Source organism: Styela clava, chromosome 15, assembly GCF_964204865.1.
Source record: "Styela clava chromosome 15, kaStyClav1.hap1.2, whole genome shotgun sequence".
Lineage (NCBI taxonomy): Eukaryota > Metazoa > Chordata > Ascidiacea > Stolidobranchia > Styelidae > Styela > Styela clava.
This window is the reverse complement of record NC_135264.1, coordinates 13,331,658-13,358,110: the sequence shown is the minus strand read 5'-3', so window position 1 is coordinate 13,358,110 and position 26,453 is coordinate 13,331,658. Positions and strand designations below refer to the sequence as shown.

Below are 26,453 nucleotides of genomic sequence, written 5' to 3'. Positions count from 1 at the left end.
CCTTTCACTTCAACTTGTTATCTTTGCAGCATATCTTATTGATATTTTTTGCAGAGACTCACTCAAAAATGCTATTGCTAAACCACAAGAAAAAACTCAGGAAACGAATGTGAAACGAAAGAAATTGCGGAAGCAATGAGAAGAGTCAGAGAAGCACAATCGCTCATTTTGAAAAGCTCTTGAGTCAGAAATAAAAGGTGAATAATTTGGCAAATTAGGATATAATTTCCATATTATCACAAGGGAGAGGAAAGTTGCTCCACTGGTGCCCCTTTTCTCTTGGTGCCCCAAGCACAGGCTCATTCTGCCTAGGGCCCTGGAGGGTGAATCCAGCACTGGCTCGCAGTTTACGATCATGTAAATGCCAATCGCTACTTACGTACAATGATTGAATACCTCTCAAAATCTCCCAGTCGGTCGGGAGAAGATAATTTTAAATTGGTTATGTCGGAAATAAGAGTATAGGTAAACTTCAACACGATTAAATAAATGATAATATTTTATATTTATATAGCAGTTATTTTTCATTTTCCGTAACCTTCTTTACGACATCAAATCTTTTTGATTTTGTAATATCGTTGCGCATACTCTCTCCACATATTTTCTGATTTTGAGTATGAGAGACATTTTCTGGTCCTATGTACACAATAAAATCAAAATGTCTATCGGAGTTTTCCCTGTAGCCGATTGAATATGTAATGCCCACCATACCCAAGTGTATCAACAAATTAACAAACCGTATTTCTGAAAATTGCAGCCAGCTGCAGATAACATGATTATCCACACGCAAATTGACGTTGTAAAATGGAAAACCTGTTTGGTCACGCGTGAGTAAACTATCCACGTTCGAGAAAATGGTTGTCGCTCAACGTCAAACTTTCGTCAAGTCCGTAATTTCAGAGGGAGGAGTTTTAGTTTTGAAGCAGGAAAAAATGTCACCCAGCGGTAAGTTGCAATTACTGGTATATTTATATTGCTATTATATTGAATTTTAACCGGAGGGTCACAATACAATACCGGTACAGTGGCAAATTCATGGTGTTTTTTATGTTTCCCCTATTTCGAGGTAGGAAATTTATGTGATATTTTCAAGTCAGAAGGTGGTTGCATATGAAAAAAATACCTGGTTACGGTACTGGGTTAAATATTATCATACCAGCACACCGTCTGACATTGACTGGTAACCGAATAACTCTCATCAGTTTTTCTCTCGTTGGGAATAAATACAGAAATACTGGAAATATGCAAAGTCCTGAATTATATTTTGTCGATTTCGGTGCTTGTTTGGTTATGGTATCGGTACAGTGTTACCGTATCACTATAAAAAGGTACCTATAAACCTCTTACGTGATATTTTAGTTTGGTTTTAAGGAAAATCTAACCTTGAATGACCGGGATAATATGTGCCCACATTAATATATTTATCTTGTTATCTATTGTATGCATTTCCAATTCGCCTGAGTACAGTATGTCATCGTCATGTATTATCACAAAAATCAAAGTCCATTTAGAGAGTTGACTATCTTGTCACTTTTGTTTGGTGTATTGTAATTTGTTTATGTCTTGAGTTCAAAATTAATTGTCCCGTATTGAATTTGACTAATATAAATTGCCTGGATTTAGGGGTTTTATATTCAATTGAGAAGCTTTCAAAGTAAACTATGTCTAGCGAGTCTATTTGGCGTAAAATATGTCATAATTTTCAGGTGTCAAAGTTTCTCCAGTTGGCATTGGATTTTTTGTCTTCATTGTTGTTGTCGTGTTTTATTTAACATTCAATCATTTTGGAAAAAATGATGTTTCAATTTCTGTACAAGACAACCATGTCAGCATGAAAGCCTTGCTTATAGCAAGCATCGACGTTGCTATAAGAGGAGGAAAAATGGTTAGTTCTTATTTAAAGTCAAAATGTTGTGCATCGTACTAAGCATTAGAAATACGCTTGCAATCGCCTCATGGGCAAAGAATTGCTGGACTTCTCGATAACGTAGGTGGTTGACATTGCCACTATTCGGTTGCGTCTTTCGCCATCTTCAAGTCCATGCATCTGAAACAAATAACTGGCTAACTAATCTCATACTCAACAAGGACCAGTTACTGGGCGAGAGGCCATGGTATAGGCTTTCTTCCCCTCAGAGAGAAATATGAAAATCCTATATTGCAGTTTGTTTCTTTAGACTGTTGTTAACGCCAGCCTATAGCACCATATACTACAAAGTCTCTCCAAATCTTAAACTTGAAATATTGTTATCACCTTCAAAAAGAAAAACTGTTGTTATCATAAAAGGTGAAGGAAGTAAAAGAATCAGCGGATCTTGGCGAAGAAAGTAAAGGAGAAACAAAGGAAGGAGTGAATGATCCACTGACAATGGGAGATAAATTATCTCATCAGGCTATGTCAACATCATTTGCAAGAGGATTCCCAAATGTTCCGGTATTACATGATTTTTATTGCAAACTTAGGATATAATCATGTTTGCGATATAATTGGACTATAGTAGAATCAAATATCACTGTCATATAGGTACTCCTGTAGTGTGTGTAATAGTTATTTTAGTTCTCTTACAAGTTCGAGACTGTGTTAGCCAAGTGAATATACCCTCTGCCCATAGGTTTCGGTCCCTTCACACAACTTGATGTGAAGTAGGCAAACAAAATTAGTTACCTCCATATTGGCACACACACTTATGGAGCGTCGACGTATATTCTGCAGGCTGAATGCCTGCAAAATAATGTATGCCAGATCTTCAAAGGAAAAAATAAAATTACAATTATTTGTGTGTTTTTTTGTAAACCAACTTCAACAATGACGTCAATCTTGAATTTCAAACAAATACATTTCTGGTTTCATGTGAATAAGTGTAATGAAATAAAAACTTGAGTGCCTTGATATAGGGCTTTATTCAACTTGAAATTGAAGCATATTAAGATAAAACACAGCGATTCATGTAGCGTTTTAGCGAATGGTGTCAGCGATTATAGGACCCTGTCAACAGTAAAATGAGTAATGTTGAGTGAATCAACAACACACAATAGTTCAGCATATATTGCCGTCTGTTTTTAGACACTTTACACAACAATAATCGCTGACTGCAACTGTGTAAACAAAAAATTACATTCAATTGCAAGTTATATGACAAGTCTATATCTGAGGCCTGATGCATTTTCGTGCCCTGTCTCGTCAAGAAAAAGATGCATTACTTTATAAATCATTGTCTTTTATTAGCTCATCTCTGAAGAAAATGACGGCAAGCCTTTTGCTATGAATCTGCCACCACTTCCAACGACAAATTCAGAAGTCGATAAAATAGTTGGCTCAAGTGATGAAGTAGTGCAAGCAGAAGACATTACAATTTGGATCGATCCTCTGGATGCCACAAAGGAGTATACTGGTAGGGCTGACATTATTTGCTGAATTTTGTTAATCCTGATTGGTATTGGTTTTATTTTTTATTCGTGGTTTTTCATTTTGCTGAAAACGTTGGGGTGTGGGGTACTGTTCTAGCTTTGATAAAGCCAAATTTTTAGAGTCAATTTGCTGGGACCAGTTTTTAAAAGTCTGTTGGGAATACGCTCGGCACCTCACCTTAGATTACCCTACGTGGGTTCGCAGGTTTATAGTTATGGCTTCTTCCAAGTCCATGCACCTGAAATAAATAACTGCCTAACTAATCCCACACCCTTCCGTGACCGACTCATTGTCTTTACCCACTCCCGGGATAAAGATGTAAATCCTATCCTATATTTTGATGCAACTTCACTGCCTCGGTTTTGTTTAATCATATTTATTTTTACAGAGGATTTGCTTCAGTATGTAACAACAATGGTGTGCATTGCCGTAAAAGGCCAACCAATTATCGGAGTTATACATAAACCGTTTTCTAATGAGACTTGTAAGTATATAGACAAACAGGCACTTCCGTAGTGTGTGTACCAGTTTAGGGTTATTCCGATTTTCCTTATTTTAGTTCTATTACGAGTTCAGGGACTGTCTGTGTTAGCCAAGTGAATATACGCCCATAGGTTTCGGTCCCTTTACACAACCTGATGTAAAGTAGGCGAACAAAATTAGTTACCTCCTTATTGGTACACACACTTTTGGAGCGCCGCCAAACATTCATTATTCTTATGGCGAATAGAATATTTTTCATAAATTGCTTTTTTGTTAAGATTGGGCCTGGTTTGATCACGGTACAAACGTCAAAGAGAAGAAAGATGTTGGGAATGAAGGAGAACATAGAATCATTGTTTCTCGATCACATGCAGGCACAGTAAAAGAAACTGCACAAAAAGCATTTGGAGAGGATGTGGTCGTTGTACCTGCAGGTGGCGCTGGTAAGCATTATTTTGAATTTTTATTCATATTTGTTATGTCAAATTCAGCCATTCTGGTGGCAGCTATATAATTATTTAGGTGAAAACGAATTGCCGTATGGTAAGATTATTTTCAACCAAGTGAATGTTTCTGCTTCGTGGAACATTTTAAAAATTAACCAAGTTGAAGTAACTCGTTGTCATGAATATGACTTATTGTTCAGTACTCTAGTTATATACTCGAAATAGAATTCAAACTTTACCTCTAATATTGTTCATATACATTTTCCCTTTGTAATATTGCACATGAAATTATTGCCCGATTTCTAATATCATATATAAACCTTTTTCAGGATACAAGAGTTTAGCGTTATATAATGGTCAAGCATCAGTGTATCTTCATACCACTTTAATAAAGAAGTGGGACATTTGTGCTGGCAATGCTATTCTAAATACATCAGGTGGTAAAATGACAACTTTATCTGGGTCTCGGATAGACTATTCTAGATCTGGCGACCCTAAAAATGATGGCGGCCTCCTCGCCGCACTACATAATCATGAACAATATTTGCAAAAATTAGGTTATGCATAAAAATAATTTTTTTACATACATTACACATCCATGCATTGAATTAAAACTTACAATAACACAAAATCTATCAGATTTTTGAACAAACTTTCTAAAATCCTAAATTATGTTTAGTTTATCAAATTTGCCCCATTTTCCTTTAGAAACTTAGAGAACAAACATTATTTTATGATAAATCGATTTTGCTAAATTTTGTTCGTCTCAAAAAAACTTAAAATGGTTGTCTTATTTGAAACGTTGCAAGAATTTGGTTCTGATCTTCAGTTTATATTCCAACCCCTAGTGTTATAGTCATTGTTTGATTTATTTCCCCTGTCTGACAGGGCAATTGTTTGTTTTTTGGGTGTGTATAAATATAGCAATATTATAAAATGCCAAATAGTACATGTGGTAAATTGCAGTAGACTTTTCTCTTTATCAGCAATAGCTGATTAATTATCTATTTATTATTTTAAATGAATTGTTAAATAGTCTGCAATGCGACCATGACTTGGTAAAAGAATTTTGCTGTCTTTTTTTTTGTGCATAAAATTACAAGTTTATCAATGTCTAATGGTTAGTTTTCGACAACAATTAATGCTAACCATATTTCTGTATGTTTGCGACGAAACAACCTCACTTTGAGTTATTCTTTGTTACCTAACTGGCTAACTAATCCCATACCTGACATGGACTGGTAAACGGACGAGAAGCAGTGGTTCGAATTAAGCCGTCTTATAACTTTCCTCTCCACCGGGAGTGAATATTTGAATCCTATCCTGCCTTCTTATATTATTCCAATTTTGTCATCAAACAAGCATAAAAACATTTTGGTGCTTCTCTAACATCAGCTTGAGTGTCTATAAACTCATTACCGTGTATATTTTAGATAAATCTCTATTTTTTTTTCTGTCTTATGGTGGAAATGCAATGCAATATAATGGGAGGCGGACAACTCAGCTACCGCAAATACAACAGTACGGACAACTTGTCAGTCCTCTTGGTAGTCGAGTTGTTCGTCAGCCGATATAATGCTTTTCCAAGCAATATGGCTAATTTTTCTTTACTGCTATAGTATTTAGATATTTTCTAGTTTAATACTTTGAAATATAACATTATGTCATTACTGGCATAATATTAACTATATATTCTGAAGCATATTTAACTATCTTGCACTTTTAGTCAGTAGTTACGTACTTGGTACTTCCAAATATACTGTTTTCATACATTCGAATTCTCATCTTCTGGAAGCTGGAATTGAACAAAATCCAACCTAGCTGGAGAAGTTTTCCGTCCGATGTAAAATTGTGTTGTCGTGGTGGCAACTTGTATTTAGCTGTTCACTTTTAGTTTTTTGCTACTTCGCAAAAACGCTATCGGTGTTCGGACGTCTTCGGACCACGAATTCGATTAGGATGGGACTGTTCAAGTTTCGGCCACTTCTTTCGCTCAGACAGATTTTAAGCACGGTTTCAAAAATTGCCTCGTCCTCGTGATTTTGAGTGTTATTTATCACTTTTCAGTTGTTTACCCCAAAATAGGTTGCAAATCAAATAACTTAGTTCGTATTATGTCTTCCTAGAAGCTTTAGTTAGTCGCAATATTCGAAAAATAATCCTGGAAAAGCTGCGATAGACTAGGCTAAAACTAGCTAACAGGACTAAAACTAGTAACAGTGGTTGGATATTTTTATCAAAAAATCACGATGGTTTCGTGTATGTAAACCCGATTCTAAGCACCAACTGTCCAAAACACTCAAAATATACGTTAAAAAATTTATGATTTTTTTGAGGTCGAGGAAACATTCACTGAGCGGTAGATGTTTCAACTAATTTCATTGAATATCTTCGAATCGATGGCCAATCAGCAATAATACAATTGCGACGTAACAATTGATATTTAACATCCGATCAGACATTTAACTAGTCCGACAGTTTCAAGTGCGGAAATAAACTTTGCGTCGTTTTCGTAGTTCTGAACGTTGTTGTCAGTTTTAGCTAATGTGTCGAAATTGAGGTACAAAGCGGTCATTTTGTTTCTGAAGAAAATTTTGATTTTGTTGCCGTGATCAATAAATTGGCTTGATCACTGTTGAGCAGCTTCTCTGCCGTTTGCATGGAGCTACGACAGAGTGAGTTTTTTTTTCGTGCTTACGTCTTTGCTTAGACCAATAGCCATACGCTCAACTCTATTCTAACTAAAAATGCTCGAACGATTCAATGGAGCCCGAGCACTTTGTGACATCACCACATTCGTACAGTGGTCTCTAGGTCTTGAACTATGGCGAACTATTGCTTCACTCATACAATGTCTGAAGTCGTGGTCGAATTTTTAACTACTTTTGTACTAATTGTTAAGTCTAACTAAACAAAGTCGATATATTGTTTTTGTTGATGACATCATAAAACATAATATGTAAAACACATACATATATAATGCATGATTGCCACCAGGTAAACTGTTGTGTTGATAATACACATATATATTATGCGAAATATAAGTGTTGGAACAACCTCATGACGGCGATGAACGTTTTCCTCTATTCTTTTTTCATAGACCCCAATTGTTAACTTCCGCCTACTACTCCACCCCTTTAAAAAAAATAAAAACTACAACATTTCTGCGATATATGGTATTATCGATTCTTCGAAATTTTAATTTGATCCGTGATCTGATTGACTCCTGGAACTTCGATCAGATTCAGAACTTGCCGCTTGACGGCGTCTTCTACCGCTCCTTTTCTCAGTGCTGTAGGTTTTGAACAAATGCGAATCCAGCATTTCCTTTTGTTCTTCGTTGATTTCTGGCAATAAAGCTAGCAAAGTACCCTCTTGTAGTTTGCTTGTCGGGCAGGCTTCACTCTTTTTACTTACCAGAGCAAATCTGCATAGCAGAAAGAAGTATTAGTTTCCGACACGCATTCATCAGCTTGCGATTTTTCGCAACTTGGTCTATTAATATTTGGAAACTCAATATAATTTTTTGTTGTTGAGCCATATGTTTTTTTTTAGTTGGGCATTGAAATTACTCCTTGCAACTGATTTCGTTAATATCGTACCAGAAATAACTAGGACTTTTGCAGAAGAGAATTTCTAATATAGATGGGAAACAGCGTTTTATTTATTGACGTTTATTCACTTGGAATATAAGGGGTTGCAAAAACACTGAACGTTATACTGATATTCGTTTCATTTTTCATCTCCAACTCAAAATAAAGTACCAAGTGGTTATTGAGATATGATAAATATTTGTGATTTATTTTATGGCATTATACTTACGCAAGAAGGTATGTGAATACGGCGAATCTTATCATTGTGTTCTTCTGATTGCTTGGGACTTCTGTACATAAAGATATAAGTTTATTCACCAAGAAAGATGAAGTTTGTTTTCGCTTTACAATAAACACAGAAAGCTTTCGGTCAAAACGGCGCAAAAAGGCTCAAGGCTTGACAGAGTTGATGTTTTTACTGGGTAGGAAAAACTAGTTTCTCCCTAGTTTCAGTTCACAGCACCACATTAAGTTCAAATACGGATGATTTATTGTTTCAATCACCATTTGAAACCATTTGCCTGTTTTGCGAACAGTTTTTATTCCCTACCTGTAGACGCGTTACTCGCTATGTCTTGACTATATCCACCGAATAAGTCTTTATATAAAGTTTATGTAAATTAAACATCATTGTAAAAAGATATGACAAATATACTTGAGTTATTAGATAAACGTTACCAAATCAAGTTTATCATTAATGTTTCCACAAACATTAAAATTCTAATAAGTTATTTAAGGAAAATAATAGAGAACTGATTCCATCAAGATTATTAATTGTTCACAATCAAGCTCACAATTTAAAAAAAATGACTATTCTGTCCTGAAATATTCCTCCATCTTTGTTTAGACGGTATTGAAAACTACTTTAATACTTGTCTACCCTATCTTTGCTGTTAAACCGAAACTCCTTCGAAAACAAAATGACTGAGCTATTTCATTTATACCAGAACTATTTGAAAACTATGGGTACCGAAGCTAAATTATAATACTGTTAATTTTTTTTGTTGCGCTCTAAATATTTTTATTTGACCGATACGTATGGATACTTAAAAACCCTATGGATGAGTGTGCTTGCCAACTCTGTAGTGATGTCCAGAGACTGTCAGTGTGCACTTGAACACTGTACAATACAGAAATCAATAAAACAATGTACTTGAGTACTATCGCCTTGCTTTGTTTATTGTCCATTCGTAGTTACTTCACAATGAGGTTACTATGGTTTCTTCAGTGCCGTTGCCACGACTATTTCTCTTGTCGATTCTCATTTGGTGAAGTGAGCAATTCTAGGAATCGCAGGTCTCTACAATGGATTTCTTTCAAACTTTTTCACTACACTGTTCGACTTTGTTTCTTTTATTATTGTATGACTTACTGTTTCAACAAGAGTGTTGCCTCTATTTACCCAGTATTGATTTTTTCGTGTCTCACTTGACCCTGAAAAAGTTTTTTGAGATCATTTCCACAATCTCCATATACAGTGTCTGTTTTCAGTATGGTAAAAATGAAATACTGATTACTAAATATTCAAAAGCGTAGCCAGGGTGACAGCTCATTTGGTGAAGTGAGCAATTCTAGGAATCGCAGGTCTCTACAATGGATTTCTTTCAAACTTTTTCACTACACTGTTCGACTTTGTTTCTTTTATTATTGTATGACTTACTGTTTCAACAAGAGTGTTGCCTCTATTTACCCAGTATTGATTTTTTCGTGTCTCACTTGACCCTGAAAAAGTTTTTTGAGATCATTTCCACAATCTCCATATACAGTGTCTGTTTTCAGTATGGTAAAAATGAAATACTGATTACTAAATATTCAAAAGCGTAGCCAGGGTGACAGCTCATTTGGTGAAGTGAGCAATTCTAGGAATCGCAGGTCTCTACAATGGATTTCTTTCAAACTTTTTCACTACACTGTTCGACTTTGTTTCTTTTATTATTGTATGACTTACTGTTTCAACAAGAGTGTTGCCTCTATTTACCCAGTATTGATTTTTTCGTGTCTCACTTGACCCTGAAAAAGTTTTTTGAGATCATTTCCACAATCTCCATATACAGTGTTTGTTTTCAGTATGGTAAAAATGAAATACTGATTACTAAATATTCAAAGACGTAGCCAGGGGTGAGAGTCGGACCCCCCCCCCCCTCCTTTTAAAATGTAAAAATAGGCATTTTTTGTAGCTTGAAACACTTTGCAGACACTCAAGACAACTGAAGGCCCTCGATTTCCGTCCTCGCTAGCCTTGCGGTCGAACTAGGCAATTAGAAATTTCAGAACCCCCCTCTTCAAACGTTTCTGACTATGTTCGACAGGCCGGGTGTTGGTTTTTAGGTGTACTCGAGCAATATCATAAAATGCCAAATATTATATATACCGTATTTCCCGGCGAATAAGTCTATTCGGTAAATATTTTTAAGGATGAAAAAGTTTTTTTTTTAATATAACCTACCAATAAATCGGGGTAGTAAAATCGTGTAAACATCGGAATCCCAAATAACCATGCAATTCCTTTTGAGCGTTCTCCGCGTTTGCGCGTTGGTTAAAATAACCTATAATGACGTTTTCTTGTAGCATAATACTCAATCCATAATAACTACGGGAATTCAAACTGTCTTTAAATTTCAATCTAATTGTGTTCAACTCGCGATTGCGTCTACCATAAAAGAACATTACCTAATACATAATAAGGCGACACCAAAAAAAATGAAAATTACCATACTCGCCTAGTAAGAAGACCCCCCCCCCCAAAAAAAAAAAATCAGGCCAAAATTTTGGGTCTAGAAAAGCGACTTACTCGCCGGAAAATACGGTATATTGAATTACAGTGCCTTTTTCGCTTTAATAGCTGATGCATCCATATTTATTATTTTAAGTTTCTTGAATTCTTCAACACACGAATTTCTGAACCACAACATCAAGTGAAAAAATGTTTGCTTGTTCTTATTGACATATTGTGTCACTTCACAACATTAATGTTATCACTTCGAACAACAGAAAAGATCGTTTTTCTCTTTATCATTTCCAGGTATATTTCTGTATGTGACATTTTTGTATGTTGCTAACTATTGTAAGATTTCATGTGGTAATGGTAACCCTCTGTTTACTGAAATGTAGAAACATTTATCATTAATTCTATTAACCAAGTATACACAGTTTGGTGCTTTTCTGACAATATGTCAAATTAAACCCCGGTCAAATTACATTTCATATATTTTTAGTTAATCCTCATTTTCTTATCTACCTTTCTATGCAAAGCACAATGCGATATACTACATTTTGAACAATGGAGGGGAGGTACTTAAGTATTTTCCACAATTTAATGTAAAAAGACATATTTTCTGTCCCGTGGCGTTTAAAATTGGCGCATCTCCAGAATCAGTCGAATTCGCATGCGGATTTTGGAAAAGCATTAACTAATTGAAATTCTCTCCAAGATCGTTGAGATCTTTAAGAGTTGACATAAAGTTTAAATTATGTTGCTTCATGCCAGACCCGATACTTCCTAACTCCCATCCTCGCACTCGAAACTCTGTAGAGCAAACAAACCGAATGTAATAAAAACCTATATATATAATAAAAAGTTATGACCAAGTTTTTACAAGCCATCAGTGGAAAGCTTGTCCCAGGGTTAAGAAGGTGACGACAGCATCACTGGGACCTCTTGACCCCAGTCGTGGCATTTGTGAGTCTTTGGTCATCTTTTCGACATTTGGCCGTTTAATATTCTCGTCCTGGGTTCGCTAGTTGTGGGCTAGGGTTGCAGTTTAAACCAGGTTTACTAAAACTGCCTTTGCTAGTGTTATAGTTCTTCTTGTTGATGGCAACTTATAATTATCATTATTGAGGCACCTTACTTCCCAACCATCCACACCAACAATCAGCTTATATATTCAAGTATTCACATTTACTTCTTAACACAGCACAGCATCAAATTCACGTGTTACTCCTAGAACAGCGAAAACGAAGACCATTGTAAAATTGTAGTTGTGTTTGGGTTAGGGGCATAATATGATAAAATTCTCACTGTACAAAATTCAGCTTTTATTCTATCTAAAGAATTTTGATGTTCAGACTCCCAAACGTATTGTACATTTTTCTTTATCAATCTTCTCAGCGGTGCTGATAATTCTGCAATTTTCGTTGAATATCTGTTGAGATATGTTATCATTCAATTTATCCTCAGATGGTTGTACTACTTTATCTGACAAGGAATGTCCATAGAACTCAACTTTTCTTTGTTTGAACTGCAATTTCTCACTGTTCAGTCCAATTTTATTTTTTCTGCATTCATTCAACATTTTTATGAATGATTTGTTATGTTCGTCTGGTGTTTCACCATACACAATTTTATCGTCGGCTATACCAGTCCCATTGGGGATATTTTGAAATATATCGTCCAGCTTCTTCTGGAATATATCCTGGGAAACACATGTGCCAAATGCGAGTCGCTTAAATCTATGACTTCCAAAAGGTGTATTAAATGTGCATAGTAGACTTGACTCGTCGTCTAGCTCTACATGCCAAAATCCCTTTTTTGTATCGACAACAGAGAAATATTTCTTCGCATGCAATTTTGGCAAGATTTCATCGATTGTTCGACTATAATAATGTCTGACTGTATTAATAATCTTTATATATTTATTTAGATCCTTTGGGTCTAAGCATAGGCGTACCTTTTGTTTTCCATCACTTGTCTTTGTGACGTTGCACACAATTGAGTTTACCCAGTCAGTAGGCTGTGTAACTGGTTCTACCACATCATTTGCAATCATATTTTCCAACTCCTTTTTGTACAAAGGTAAAATGTGTACAGGCACTGTTCGAGGTGGGTGTACAACTGGTTGTGCATTATCTTTTAACTGAATGTGGTATCTATCATGTGGAAAACGACCAATCTTGTCAAAACAATCCTTATATTCATCAAGCAATTGACTTTTCGTGAGAATTCCTTTCTCAGCAGCTTCTTGACAAGAATTTTCTGTATTACTCGGATTCACAATTTTCTCCTTTCCGCTCTCAATATCATGGATATTTACTGTTATTACACCCAATTCTTGCGACTGTTTGCATCCAAAAACTGATGGGCTTCCATTACCTTCAACTATAATGAAATTAATCAACATTGATTTTCCATTGAAAGTGACTTTTATCTTTGCTTGTCCAAATGATTTTATTCTTCCACCGCCATATTTATGTAGTATGCAGCTATTGTCTTTTACACGGAGCTTCATACCCAAGCGTCGTAAATCATCTCTTGTGATTGTACATATATCTGCTCCTGTATCAATTTTTAGGTTTACATTGAATTTGTCATTCAACTTTACTTGGACAAATATTTTCTCTCTGACAGGGAATGATCCGCTTCGTGAACTCATACCATTCACTATACTGTGTTGACTATGCAACTTATTTGAGCTTATGCACCAAATATTTCCTGTTTCATCTTCAGTTGATCCACCATCATCAATGTAATGGCTATCAAATTTATCCACTACCTCGTGTAACTTATGTCTTTCTCTTTGCATTATGCGGCAAACTCTTTTAAAGTGTCCGATTCACCCACAGTGATTACATCGTACTCCTACTGCAGGGCAATCATCATATCTGTTGTGTCTTCCACCGCATTTTTGACATCTATTTGCACTGGACTTATTTTCATCCTTCATGCTTGGCTTACTGTGTCTTTGTCTTTGAAACACTGACTTGTTGTTGGATTTTCTATATGCTGGTTGTCTCTTCATTGCATGTAAATCATTGGTTGTGTTATTTGTTGTCATAATCTCCATTTGTGCTTTGGTACTTTGCAAGATCATAAGTTTGTTTGAATGTCAACATATTACCCAAAGCAATTGCATCTTTACGCACTTTGTCAGATTTTAAACCAAAAACCAATGTATTTCGTAGTGTTTCATCTACTGCAGTTGCAGCTTAACCACTTTCATCAATGAGAGATCGTGCCTTTGTGACAAACTCTTCTAGAGATGTGTCACCCTGTTTCAAACTTCGCAATTGAAAGCGAGCTAGTATCTGGTTACTTTGCGGTCTAGTATAGGCTTCAAGCTTTTCCAATACTCTTGCCAACTTCATGTTATCACCCTCCTCTGTCCACACAGATGTATTCTAAATTTCAAAACCTATATCATTGATCCAAAGTAATAACATTCTCACCTTGTAGGCTTCCGGTTTATCAGGAAGTGGCCCGTCAAAGATAAGATCGCACTTCTGTTTGAATAACCTAAACTGGTTATGCATATTGCCTGCACTCGTCCAGTCCATTTCCGGTGTTTTAAATTTATCCGCCATTATGCTTTGTTAAGGCAAAATAGGCTTACCGGTACGAAGTTTTAATCCAGCGTTGGCTTTCACGGAAGTAAACTATAATCCCACTTCTGACAACATGTTATAGTTCTCCGTATTGATAGCAACTATAATTATTATTATTGTGGCACCTTACTTCTCAACCATCCACACCAATAATCAGCTCATATATTCAAGTATTCACATTTACTTCTTAACACAGCACAGCATCAAATTCACGTGTCACTCTTAGAACAGCAAAACGAAGACATTGTAAGCAAGGTATTCATGGGCCACAACGTACATAAAGGAAATAGGGCACGCATGAAAAGTCATTTGAGCATAACAATATTATACCTATTGTATGACAGCTAGACAACCCTAAATCTCCGCTTAGGATTTCTCGATAACGTGGAGAACTCCCAAATCTGCATCTTGAGCGTTGTCTTTGTTGATCCTTGGATTGAGATCATACTAGCACTGGTATATTCAATAGCCGCCTACCTGTGGGAGAAACTGTTAAAATGGCCATATGCCCAACTTTATTCTGACTAAAAAAAATTGCGCGAACAATTGCCCTTTGGCTTTTGTGACATCACCACATTCGTACAGTTTTGTGGTCTTTTGGTCGTAAACTATGGCGACTTTTTTGCGTGGTGGCTTGTTAATTATTGTATACCTGACTATGACTGATAACCGACATCGGTTTCTCCATGTGCCGATTTCTCCATGTGTATCTTCGCTCATACAGGGCCGGAAGTCGTGGTCAAATTTTCACCTTGCTATTTGTATTAATTATTGAGTCTAACTACCGTGTTTCCCCGAAAATAAGACTGGGTCTTATTTCAATTTTCTCCCGAAAAATAACACTAGGGCTTATTTGCGAGGAATGCCTTATATTTTCAGTTACCAAAAATAAAATTACAAAGCAGAGAATTACGAGATTTTCAAATATACGAAAACCGATATCTATTTACTTATAAATAACACGTTTTTATTCAAAATAACTGCAAAACATAGATTAATTATCAATCAAATAAAACGCGTAGGAGATATTTCTTGCTATCGACAAAGTCAAAAAGAAATTCGCGTTATTGACTAGGTCTTATTTTAGGGGGAGGGCTTATTGGACACGTGAGTGGACCTAAGGATCGTTTTCATATTTTTGGTAATCTTGTTCTTGTTGGTCTACTTCTTCGTATCGTTTTGAAAAAAATCGCTTTTCTCTTCGATTACTGGACCAAATGCTTTGAAATTTTCAGGGGTTAAAGATTGATTTTTTTTAAAGCTATTACATTTTTATTTTTTGTTATTGTGCACGGAGTGGACATATGAATCGTTTTTCTTCTGTTTTGAACACCTAGTGGAAAACCTAAAAAGACGCTTTTATGCTGCACTCTTCTTCTTGTTATTTTGATCACATGCTCATCAAACGTCGGTGGTGTGTAACAAAATTCTTGCTTTCTTAACGGGGAATGGCGATCAGCGCCGTAGGAACCGGTAGCGTCAAAGGTGAGGACTGCGTCTCTCTGATTAAAGTGTCCATATATTTGAGCATAGCTCTCTTGTATTAAAATCATATTTAAAATTCAGGCTAGGTCTTATTTTCGGGGAAACACGGTAAACAAAGTCGATATATTATTTTTGTTGGTGGCGTCTTAAAACATAATATGTGAAACACACACACATATATTATGCAAAATATAAGTCTTGGAACAAACAACCTCACGACAGCGATGAGCGTTTTTCTCTTTAAAACGCGTTTTTTAATCTTTTTTTTATAGACACCAATTGGTAACTTCCACTTTCTACTCCAACCCTTTGAAAAAATAAAAGTTACAACATTCCTGCGTTATATATAGCATTTATGATTCTTCAAAATTTTTTTAATCTGAATTTAATCCGTGATCTGATTGATTCCTGGAACTTTGTTCAGAATCAGAACGGCGACTTCTACCACTCCTTTTTCCGGTGCTGTGGGTTTCAAACAAATGCGAATCCAGCATTTCCTCTTGTTCCTCGTTGATTTCTGGCAGTAAAGCTAGCAAAGTAGCCTCTTGTAGTTTGCTTGTCGGGCAGGCTTCAGTCTTTTTACTTACCAGAGCAAATCTGCATAGCAGAAGGAAGTATTAGTTTCCGACACGCATTTCTCAGCTTGCGATTTTACGCAACTTGGTCTATTTGGAAACCTAATATAATATTTTGTTGTTGAGCCATATGTTTTTTTTTTGGTTGGGCTTTAAAATTACTCCTTGTAACTGATTTCGTTAATATCCTACCAGAAATAACTAGGAATTTTGCAGAAGAGAGTTTCTAATATAGATGTGAAACAGTGTTTTATTTATTAAGGTTTATTCACTTGGAATATAAGGTGTTGCAAAAACACTGAACGTTATACTGATATTCGTTTCCTTTTTCATCTCCCACTCAAAATAAAGTACCAAGTGGTTATTAAGATATGAGAAATGTTTGTGATATGATTGAGATATGATAAATATTTGTGATTTTTTATATATATGGCATTATACTTACGCAAGAAGGTATGTGAATACGGCGAATCTTATCATTGTGTTCTTCTGATTGCTTCGGACTTCTGTAAATAGAGATATAAATTTATTCACCAAGAAAGATAAAGTTTATGTTTTCGTTTTACAATAAACACAGAAAGCTTCCGGTCAAAACGGCGCAAAAAGACTTAAGGCTTGACACAGTTGATATTTTCTCTGGGTAGGAAAAATGAATTTTCTTTAGTTTCAGCTCACAGCACTACATCAAGTTCAAATACGGATGATTTATTGTCCCAATCAACATTTGAAACCATTTGCCAGTTTTTGAACAGTTTTTATTTCTTACCTGTAGACGCGTTACTCGCTATGTCTTGACTATATCCACTGAATAAGTCTTTATATAAAGTTTATGTAAATTAAACATCATTACGAAAAGATATGACAAATATACTTGAGTTATCAGATAAACGTTACCAAATCAAGTTTATCATTAATGTTTCCACAAACATTTAACTTCTAATAAATAATTTACGGAAAACAATAGAGAACCGATGCCATCAAGATTGTTAATTGTTCACAATCAAGCTCACAATTTAAAAAAAAATTTACTATTCTGTCCTGAAATATTCCTCCATCTTTTTTTAGACGGTATTGAAAACTAATTTGGTACTGGTCTACCCTATCTTTTGAGATCGTTTTTGCTTTCACTTTGCTGTTAAACCGAAACTCCTTTGAAAACAAAATGACTGATATATTTTTTATTTATATCAGAACTATTTAAAAACTATGAGTACCGAAGCTGAATTATTATACTGTTCATTTTTTTTTGTTGCGCTGTAAATATTTTTCATTGGCCGATACGCGTGGATACTTAAAAACTCTTTGGATGAGTGTGCTTGCCAACTCTGTAGTGATATCCAGAGACTGTCAGTGTGCACTTGAACACTGTACAATACAGAAATCAATAAAACAATGTACTTGAGTATCTATCGCCTTGCTTTGTTTATTGTCCATTCGTAGTTACTTCACAATGAGGTTACTATGGTTTCTTCATTGCCGTTGCCACGACTATTTCTCTTGTCGATTCTCATTTGGTGAAGTGAGCAATTCTAGGAATCACAGGTCTCTTCAACAGATTCCTTTTAAATTTTTTCTACTATATTGTTTGACTTTGTTTTTTTTTATTATTGTATGACTTACTGCTTCAACAAAAGTGTTGCCTCTACTTACCCAGTATTGATTTTTTCGTGTCTCACTTGACCATGAAAGGGCGTTTCAGGCCATTTTCACAATACTCATATACAGTGTCTGTTTTCAGTATGGTAAAAACAAGAGAGCAGTGCTCAAATACATGACTCAAATAAGTTTCCGAATTTCGCGTAGCAAGAATTTGCAGAATTAAAGCGGATTAAAAACCGTGTTCTCACGAATAATAATAATACAGCAAAGTTTCGGATGAAATATCAGATCTCATAGAATTCATACGGATTTTAGAAATAAATAAAAGTAATATCGTTCTAAAGAAAAATTCAATCTTTAACTACTGAAAATTTCATAGCAATTGGTCCAGTAGTCAAAGAGTAAAGTGACTTTATAACGATGAAATTCTGTGTCGAAGAACAACAATAAGCACAACATACTAATAACAAGAGAACTATGCTCAAATATAAGAACACGTAGCGCCGCCTAGTGGCATATTCGGATGACGTCATAGAACAACAAAAACAACGATTCGCATGCATCTCATCGGTATATTTGAAATAAATAAAAGTAATAGACTTCTGGCAAAAAAATCAATCAATCTTCAACCACTGAAAATTTCGAAGCAATTGGTCCAGTATTCGAAGAGAAAAGCGTTTTTTTCTGTGACAAAGAACAACAAGAAGAAGAACAACAACAACATAATATGCACCAAAATGGCGCACAACCTTAACCCCAACCTGGTACACATACTTCTGCCCGGCCCAATAAAGTACTAATTACTATGTCGATTGTTTAATTTAATTTCTCTGACAGGCTAGGCGTCGGTTTAGATTGTGACTTGAGCAATATTATAAAACGCCAAATATTAATATATATTAAATTACAGTGGTCCCATCATTTTATTCCTGCTTGATCCTATGGTATATTGTTTTCCTCTTTATTATTTCCTGTCGTATTGATGTATGTGGAATTTCTGTAGGCAGAGTGAAAGTATTCAAGTATTTTCTATAGTTTAATGCAAGCAGAAGTTTTCATATCTTGCGGCATTTAATAACTGGCACTTCTTAGAATCAGTCGTACTCGCTTGGAAATTTCGGAAAAGCATTTCTAACTGAAATTTTCTCAAATCTCGTTGAAATCTTCAAGAGTTCCTGACGTATTGTAAAATCGTGTTTCTATATTAGGACGTTGCTTATTCCCAAAGACCTGTGGAGACGAGACAATGGCGTCGCGATTCGGTGCAGATTTTTTAAAGTCTTGAGGGAACGAATAGGGTCAAAGTACTGATGTGATGCGCCCATTCGACAAGGACAAGAAACACTCGATGTATGAAGAGTTATGTTGGTCTATAAGTGACACAGTTGTTGTCAGATATCTTTCTGGCTGTGATCAAAAATGCCAATTATCTGAACTCAGAAGCATGCGTGACGAACTAAGGGGCCAACCTTGTATTAAGACTCAAAAACTTGATCTGACAATAGGAGCCAAATAGCCTGGTTGATAGAATCGGCTACCGACACTCGGTATCTATATGTTTCTGTTTGGAAACTAATATTATATATAGCTTAGCAATATTATATATAGCTCAGGGGTGGTCAAAATTTTTGCCCGCTTGGACTGGCGGGCCATTGATTTCATTGATTGATTTTGATTTCAGTTTAGTTGTGGCATCATCAGACGGGCCAGATTGAATTACCCAGCGGGCCGGATTTACCCCGCGGGCCGTACTTTGCCCATGTCTGGTATAGCTGATAAGTTTATTATTAGTCTCTACTCACTTCACTACTATTGTAAATAAAAATAAATGCTTTAAAGATTTTTGAATCAAAATAAGATTAATATCGTTCAGCAGCCATTTCTTTGAAATTTTACAGTTTTACACCGAGAGAAGTCTGAGAACGCCTCCTTCGCTTTGCAAAGGATATTATTCCATTACATTTGTCGGGTTTTTGTGTCATCAATTCGAATTATAACGTCTATATTTGTGTTTTGGCATTAGGTTTGTAATTCAATGTAACGGCAACTCGCTAAAGAATCTCGCAGAAAATCAGAATGTCTTGTTAGTTAGGGTTACCATATTTTTGTGACTCCAAAGCGGGACGCAAAAAGACAAATGACCCATTGGCTGTGATTTTGTAACTTTACATTATCCGATTTTACTACATAGGCCTACATTTAAAGCCATCCGGACTGTCTTCGTTGATCATAGTGTCATCGAGAGTTCATGCGCATATTCTCTGTCCAAATATCAGGTTCAGTTCGAAAACAAGAAAAGACTTGCCGTTACGGATACAAATATTTCTGATACAGATTTTTCATGTACAGCAAAATAAATAAAGAATAATGAAATAGCCTGTCGTTTTCAAGGATCGGGATTTTTATCTACGCCCAAGCATGCTTTTCTGTAGATAACACCTTTTTTTTAAAAAATACTTGTTCAATGTCACATTCACGTAAACCTCAGAACAGGACCAATTAGTATTGATTTTACATGTTTATACGCTGGCTAACAATGTTAGCGGGAAACAACGAAACAAACAAAATAAAGTAAATAGACTAGCCTGCGCTACACAGCGACAACAATAACATGCTAATTTGTAATATGCTGAATGGCTGAACGCAAAAGCGTGACTTTTGGCTGACTTGTCGGGACGGCGGGACAAAACGCTAAAAAGCGGGACTGTCCCGCCTAAAGCGCGACGTATGGTAAGCCTATTGTTAGTTGTTAGTTTAATAGTATAAAAATGTCTAACTATCAATCACAAATACCTGATCTTCACTATAGTAACAGCCGGGATTCACGGCCATATATTAAAACCTATTATACGATTTTACTACTGACTTTCGAATAGCGAAACGTCGTTAATATATGTGTATAAATTGTCTCTCTCTGGTCTATGCTAAAGTTGTCTCATTTATATCGGGGTCCTGGACTGGCAATCTTTCGGCCGCGGCCTCAACTTCAGGTCTACACCTCTACGATCTGAAGTCGGCGTTTGTTCGAGATCGACCCACTTTTCCCTAATTTAAAAAACACAAAATTTCTGCGTGATAGCATTTTTCAACACTTTTATTCAGAACCGGAGGATTTTGCAGAGCTCGCTGAAGAGCTTAAAATAGTACTTCTCCGCAGACGGGATCTCCCAGCACTCCTCTTCTTGATACTACGAGCTTGCATGAAATGCGACATCAACCTTTCCTTTTGCTCCTCATTGCTTGCCGACAGTAAAGAAAGCAAAGGACTTTCTTGTAGTTCGCTTGACAGAGAAGCTCCACTCTTTTTACTTGCCAGAGCAAACCTGCGTATAAAGTCTGCTATTGGTTTCTGATAAGCAGTTAAATTATTTTATTGGAGCTGGGAAAAGTTCTGAAATGACCGCGAAAATACCTCTTTATGCAATGGTTATTTTCCTTCAAATTTCGAGAGCCAATATTTTATAGTGTTGCGTGTACATATCTTCATAATTGTGCATAACTTAAAAATACAAATGCATGAAGATGCCTTTTGCAATATTACTTACGCTAGCAGATATGCCAATACAGCGAGTTTTATCATTGTGTTCAGCGACTTCTTTGACTTCTGAATGTAAAAGTATTAAATTAACAAAGATAAAATTAGAATTACGGTAATTCGTTGCAAGAACTCCAGAGACTCCTATCCGCTTAGTTTCAATAATATGTGACAACAAAGGCATCGGTGTATGCAAGTCTTTATTGAAAGCTTTTTGTTGAAGTTTGGGAGTTACAAAATAGGATTTTTGGTTTCGCATGTCTAGAGCGTAACCAAACAACACCTGTGCTAAAATATATTTGTATTCGGTGGTTATCGCCTTTCAAAAACGGTTACCGTGATTTACTGTGTTTACTCCCAACTCCCGTGTCAATATTTACTTTATTTTATATAGATTTTTACTAATCAATAGGCAAATTTGTTTTAGTGAAAGGACAACTGCATACCGGATGATGTATCAAATAACGCCATATTTTTCACCCGTTATACCCCTCGTGCCGTGACAACAGCCCATCAAAAATGGATTACATGGATCCATACTCATGCTACATCGCGCTTGTTTCGTTGTTTGATTTCAACAAAAATCGAACTAAAATACGTTTTTTTCTTGTGTCAGTGTCCATATGTTACGTAAAACGCCCGTCAACAGTCTCTACTGCTACAATGTTTAATTATAAGAAACCCGTTATTAGGATTTAAATTGATTTGCGATTACTCAAAAGATGTCATTTTTATTTGATTTATGGGTTTGTCATTTTTGAAAAGATTTGAATTTTGCAATTTTCATGCGGTCTTCATTTCAGAGTGGGGTTTCATGCAATCTATTCATTGTTATATGGAACTTATAAGCGTGTAACTTTCCTCGTCGTTTTGTTTTGTAAAACCTCAAGTCCAGCGTCTCCCGAGCAGAGAGGGATTGCTTCCGTATTCGGAGAAAAATTTTGCTTTGTATTTACTGTAGCATTATTAATATATTTTAGTTTTTATATCATTACTACGATACTTACTCATGAACACATAATACTTGAACTACTTGAACTGTCCAAAAGCGTGATGCAACTTGCGCATAACACTGTTAAAGAATCCATTGAAAACTGAACGAATAAAGTAGTTTTGCGTATAGTGAGAAGGAATAATCCAAAATCGGCAGGAAGGATTTTATCAAAAAATGGTTGGGAACCACTGCGTAGCCATTCAAGTTTATAGCAATTCAAATATAGTAATGTGACACGCATACGATATCGTTTGAATATCACGGGATTGCGAATCTGAGGTATCACAAGAAGACCACAATTAAAATATTATGAAGTGTGAACTGGACTGCAAGTCCCTTCTCCTTGTTTACTCTTTATTGCGGATCCGTATGTGTCAGTTGCCACAAGGATGCTGCGAATTCGAATGCGATAATATACTTACTATTTCGTGGAAAGAGATTAATATGTTGATTCCAAAATATTTTGCATAAACCACATAGCAAGAATTGAAAAGATATCCAAGATTGACGCTGAAATAGAACATAACAAAAAATTGTCATCTCTTACCTTTAGCGGCGCTATTCGCGTTGTAATTTGACCATCCAATGAATAACCCAATATATAGAGTTGACAGACAACATCTAAATATCAGTCTAAAGGTTACAAAAAAAATTTAACGTGACAAAAAACTTTGGCATGGCAATTGTCTGAAAACTATCATGCATGTGCGGGTCATGGTCGGAAGAGGATCAATTGCACTCATTGGTGTCTGCAATCAGTCGAAATGGCAGTGACGGTTTTCCTGCTGCACGATTTGAAATGGTATGTAAAAATGAACCCGTATGCAAAAACAACTAAATACCAAAGCAACGATTCACATATATATGACCTTGAAATTAAGTATTAAACTTCAATATGTTTTACATATTTCCAAAAAATGTATTACCATTGAAGTACAAAGTTTACATTCGTGTTTTATCAAATGCTTATACTTAGGTGGAATAAAGTTGAATAAGTATGCGATTGCGGTTACCGAACGTGAAATTTAAGTATTAGCATTTAATATGCTAATTCAATTTTTCGGAATGATAAGATTCTAGAAGTTCACATTCATGTTTTATCAAGAGCTATTATAGATGGTCAACATTTCAGTTTAGGCTAGGATTCACATATTTATCTCCCTGGTGGGAGAAAAATTCCTGGTGTTCTGAGAAAGTCATGATGTGATATTTCTATATAAATCATTTAATATTATCGCTGATAATATTAAACTACTGATAACATAAACTACTGATAATATTATCGCCACCCCGTCAACCATTTGGCCAAATTCGTAGGGCCTGAATGCAGCTGCCCCCAATATATTCCTACAACAGTAAGGTACTGTTATGCAGATGACTTCGTCCCAACGGAATTGACAAATTGTGTAATTTGTACAAACTAAGCAAATACGCAGATTTACCAGCATATGGAAACCAGTAGTGAAGTAGCTGTTTATATTTTTGTGTGAACCGTTGAAATATTTTTATAATCAGATTTATGTGAGTGCAATTAAAGTAATGAAAAAAACGTTTTTATGGGACGGCAAAATAAATATTTTTAACACGTGTTTGCAAAAACAAACAGCTACAAGAATAATCAAATAATAGTATTTTCGATTTCGGACATTTTTCTTAATAATATCTTTCGAACCGTATATTTTGAAAATATTCAACGAATTTTCTAGTATATTTCTGTAGTTATCGCTTCATAGTATTAGAGCTCGCAAATACTATTTTGCCGACTAATTTTGGTACTCCCGTAATATGTATACTAGGTTGGGGTCAGGCCATAATTTTATTCCGATTTTCCTCATTTTAGTTTTATTACGAGTTCGGGGACTGTCTGTGTTAGCCAAGTGAATATACCCCCTGCCCATAGGCTTCAAGTTCCTTCATAGAACTTGGTGTAAAGCAGGCGAATAAAATTAGTTACCTCCATGTTGATACACACACTTCAGGAGCGCCCTAATTTTTTCAATGTTTAGTTCCCTATTCAAAGAAATATTGCTTCTTTGGTCGTCAATTGAGTACATGCGGTACCGCCCACAAACAGCATTTTACGGGATTGTGTGAAAATGTCTGTATACATTCATAAAGATGTTATTTCGAGATTTTTATTGTTTATTCATGAAGTGACCCTTCCGCTTCTAGTAAATTTAATAATATCGTGAAATTTATAAACGGAAATATCGATTATATCTCAAAATATGGTCATATTGGTCAATGACCTATCCGGTCAGTATAAAGAATTGCTCTCATATAAATAACAATCAATTAGTGACGGGAAAGTGAATATCGCATATGTGATGTTTCATTTCAGATCATTTCAAATGAAAGTTTCAAAATTCAATGAAGTACATTTTACATAAATCCTCATATCTTTAGTTTAAAGTCCCAAACCGGCACACCGGTTTGATGCCGGCAACCGGTTGATATCTAATTGTTACATTCGAATACTATTTTTCGAATGCGCTGAATATCTCGTCAAACATTCTCATATGACATAGCGGTTAATAGGTTTTACTGATATTAAATAAAATAGCACTTTGGCTGAAACCTTCTTATGTCAAATAAAGGGAAGTTCCATTTTACGGTCTCATTTGCCAGGCGCCGTTGACCAGATGGAGTTGGGTATTTGTTTCATTTCTTATTAGTTTATCTGGAAAAATCCCTAAAGTTGACAAAATGTAATACATTGGTGGTTTCTGAGAATATACAAAAATCTAATCTTTAATCCAGTCGAAAAATAAAATGAATGTAAAAAATTAAAAAATACGTAAATAGTCGTGCAGTTTACGTGGTCAAAAATAGCAGATGATCGGCCAATCCCGCACGTTTTCAGAAATGAATATTGAAAATCAAAATATTGAATGAGTATCGTACAAGATTAAAAAACAAAAACATAGATTGCGCCATAAGAAGAAATCATGGGATGATGCTGATTCACTTTAACTCACCAATAAAATTAATGAAATACTTGAAAACACCAACATATTTTATTTCGTGGAATTATTCAACATAATTTCAAGAAAATTAGTTACAACAATTTTTTATCTGGATTACATTAAAACAATGAATAATAGTGATTCCATGAAAAATATATAAAACAACATGTAAATATGGGAGAAACGAAGCCGATAGAATTATGTTCGTTTGGATCGTGACTCAGTGCGAGTTTGTCAACATGTTCCAGAATTTTACAATTTTTCTGTGCCTTTCAAAGTACTTTTTTTAAACTTTTATCGCAGTACAGTGGTCTCCCCGGGGCTCAGATATAGATGAAGCAATTAGTTGAAGCAATATCTATATATTGTAGTTATGCAGCTTGTTTCACATAGCTTGCCAGTCTAGGCTTGCACGTAATTTACGGATTTACGGAATTACGGAATTATTTCGAGTTACGGAAGCGAAGTTGCGAATTACGTAAAGTCGTAATTATTGGTCGAGCGCTTTCGCGATTGAAACGAGCTCTCTTCAGAGCAGTCAATTCCGTCGATTGTAAAAAATTAAAGTTTAAGTAAAATAAGTTAGAGTTCCGGTATTCGCAGCCGTTTTCTCTCTCTTGTTAGGCAGATGGGGAAGGCATAACGCGTCATTTACTAACCTATTATCAACTTATCTAGGATGGCCAATGTACATATTAACCGTAGATAAGGAATAGAACTGTGTTGAGACCGATGGACGTCAACACACCTGGTTTCAACTTCTTCGGGTGAAATGACTAAAGAATGTAAGAGATCAACTTATAAAACATGGTCTATTTGTAAATGCCGTGATAATTAATGTCTCGCTTATCAAACAGCAATATAAAGACGGAAAAGAAATTGCATAATGAACCAACGCAACTTAGTCATTTCGGCATCGGTAAAGCGATTGAGACGGCAGAGAAACAACAATACGACGGGATTTCCCCAGTTTATTCTGCGCGAGATCCATTTTCTATTACAAAATCTTGATGTTCTGTTACCGATTTTATCGTTACATATCTGTCC

At 35.6% G+C, this 26,453-nt stretch overlaps 1 protein-coding gene and 2 long non-coding RNA genes across 3 annotated transcripts; 1 reads left to right on the top strand and 2 right to left on the bottom strand.

Annotated features, from left to right (window-relative positions):
- The first annotated feature begins 787 nt into the window (after positions 1 to 787).
- LOC120334294 (inositol monophosphatase 3-like) lies at positions 788 to 6,110 on the top strand. Its single transcript, XM_039401771.2, has 7 exons — positions 788 to 945; positions 1,707 to 1,885; positions 2,288 to 2,434; positions 3,227 to 3,392; positions 3,798 to 3,893; positions 4,171 to 4,335; positions 4,668 to 6,110. Exons 1-7 carry the CDS (start codon positions 855 to 857, stop codon positions 4,904 to 4,906), a joined length of 1,083 nt encoding a protein of 360 aa, XP_039257705.2. The 5' UTR covers positions 788 to 854; the 3' UTR covers positions 4,907 to 6,110.
- A 1,426-nt stretch (positions 6,111 to 7,536) lies between these two features.
- LOC120334296 (uncharacterized) lies at positions 7,537 to 8,251 on the bottom strand. The gene is made up of 2 exons (XR_013480572.1): positions 8,161 to 8,251; positions 7,537 to 7,765 (listed from the first exon to the last, which is right to left on the bottom strand). It is a non-coding gene; the product is annotated as an uncharacterized LOC120334296 (long non-coding RNA).
- A 12,742-nt stretch (positions 8,252 to 20,993) lies between these two features.
- Positions 20,994 to 23,046, bottom strand: LOC144432378 (uncharacterized). The gene is made up of 3 exons (XR_013480564.1): positions 22,988 to 23,046; positions 21,457 to 21,515; positions 20,994 to 21,234 (listed from the first exon to the last, which is right to left on the bottom strand). It is a non-coding gene; the product is annotated as an uncharacterized LOC144432378 (long non-coding RNA).
- Positions 23,047 to 26,453: the final 3,407 nt, after the last annotated feature.

Bases quoted from the DNA above. Each gene is read 5' to 3' on its own strand.
- LOC120334294 (XM_039401771.2), top strand. From the start codon at position 855: ATGGTTGTCGCTCAACGTCAAACTTTCGTCAAGTCCGTAATTTCAGAG. The intron at 1,886-2,287 runs GTTAGTTCTTAT...TTATCATAAAAG, and splicing joins CTATAAGAGGAGGAAAAATG to GTGAAGGAAGTAAAAGAATC. The intron at 2,435-3,226 runs GTATTACATGAT...GTCTTTTATTAG, and splicing joins GAGGATTCCCAAATGTTCCG to CTCATCTCTGAAGAAAATGA.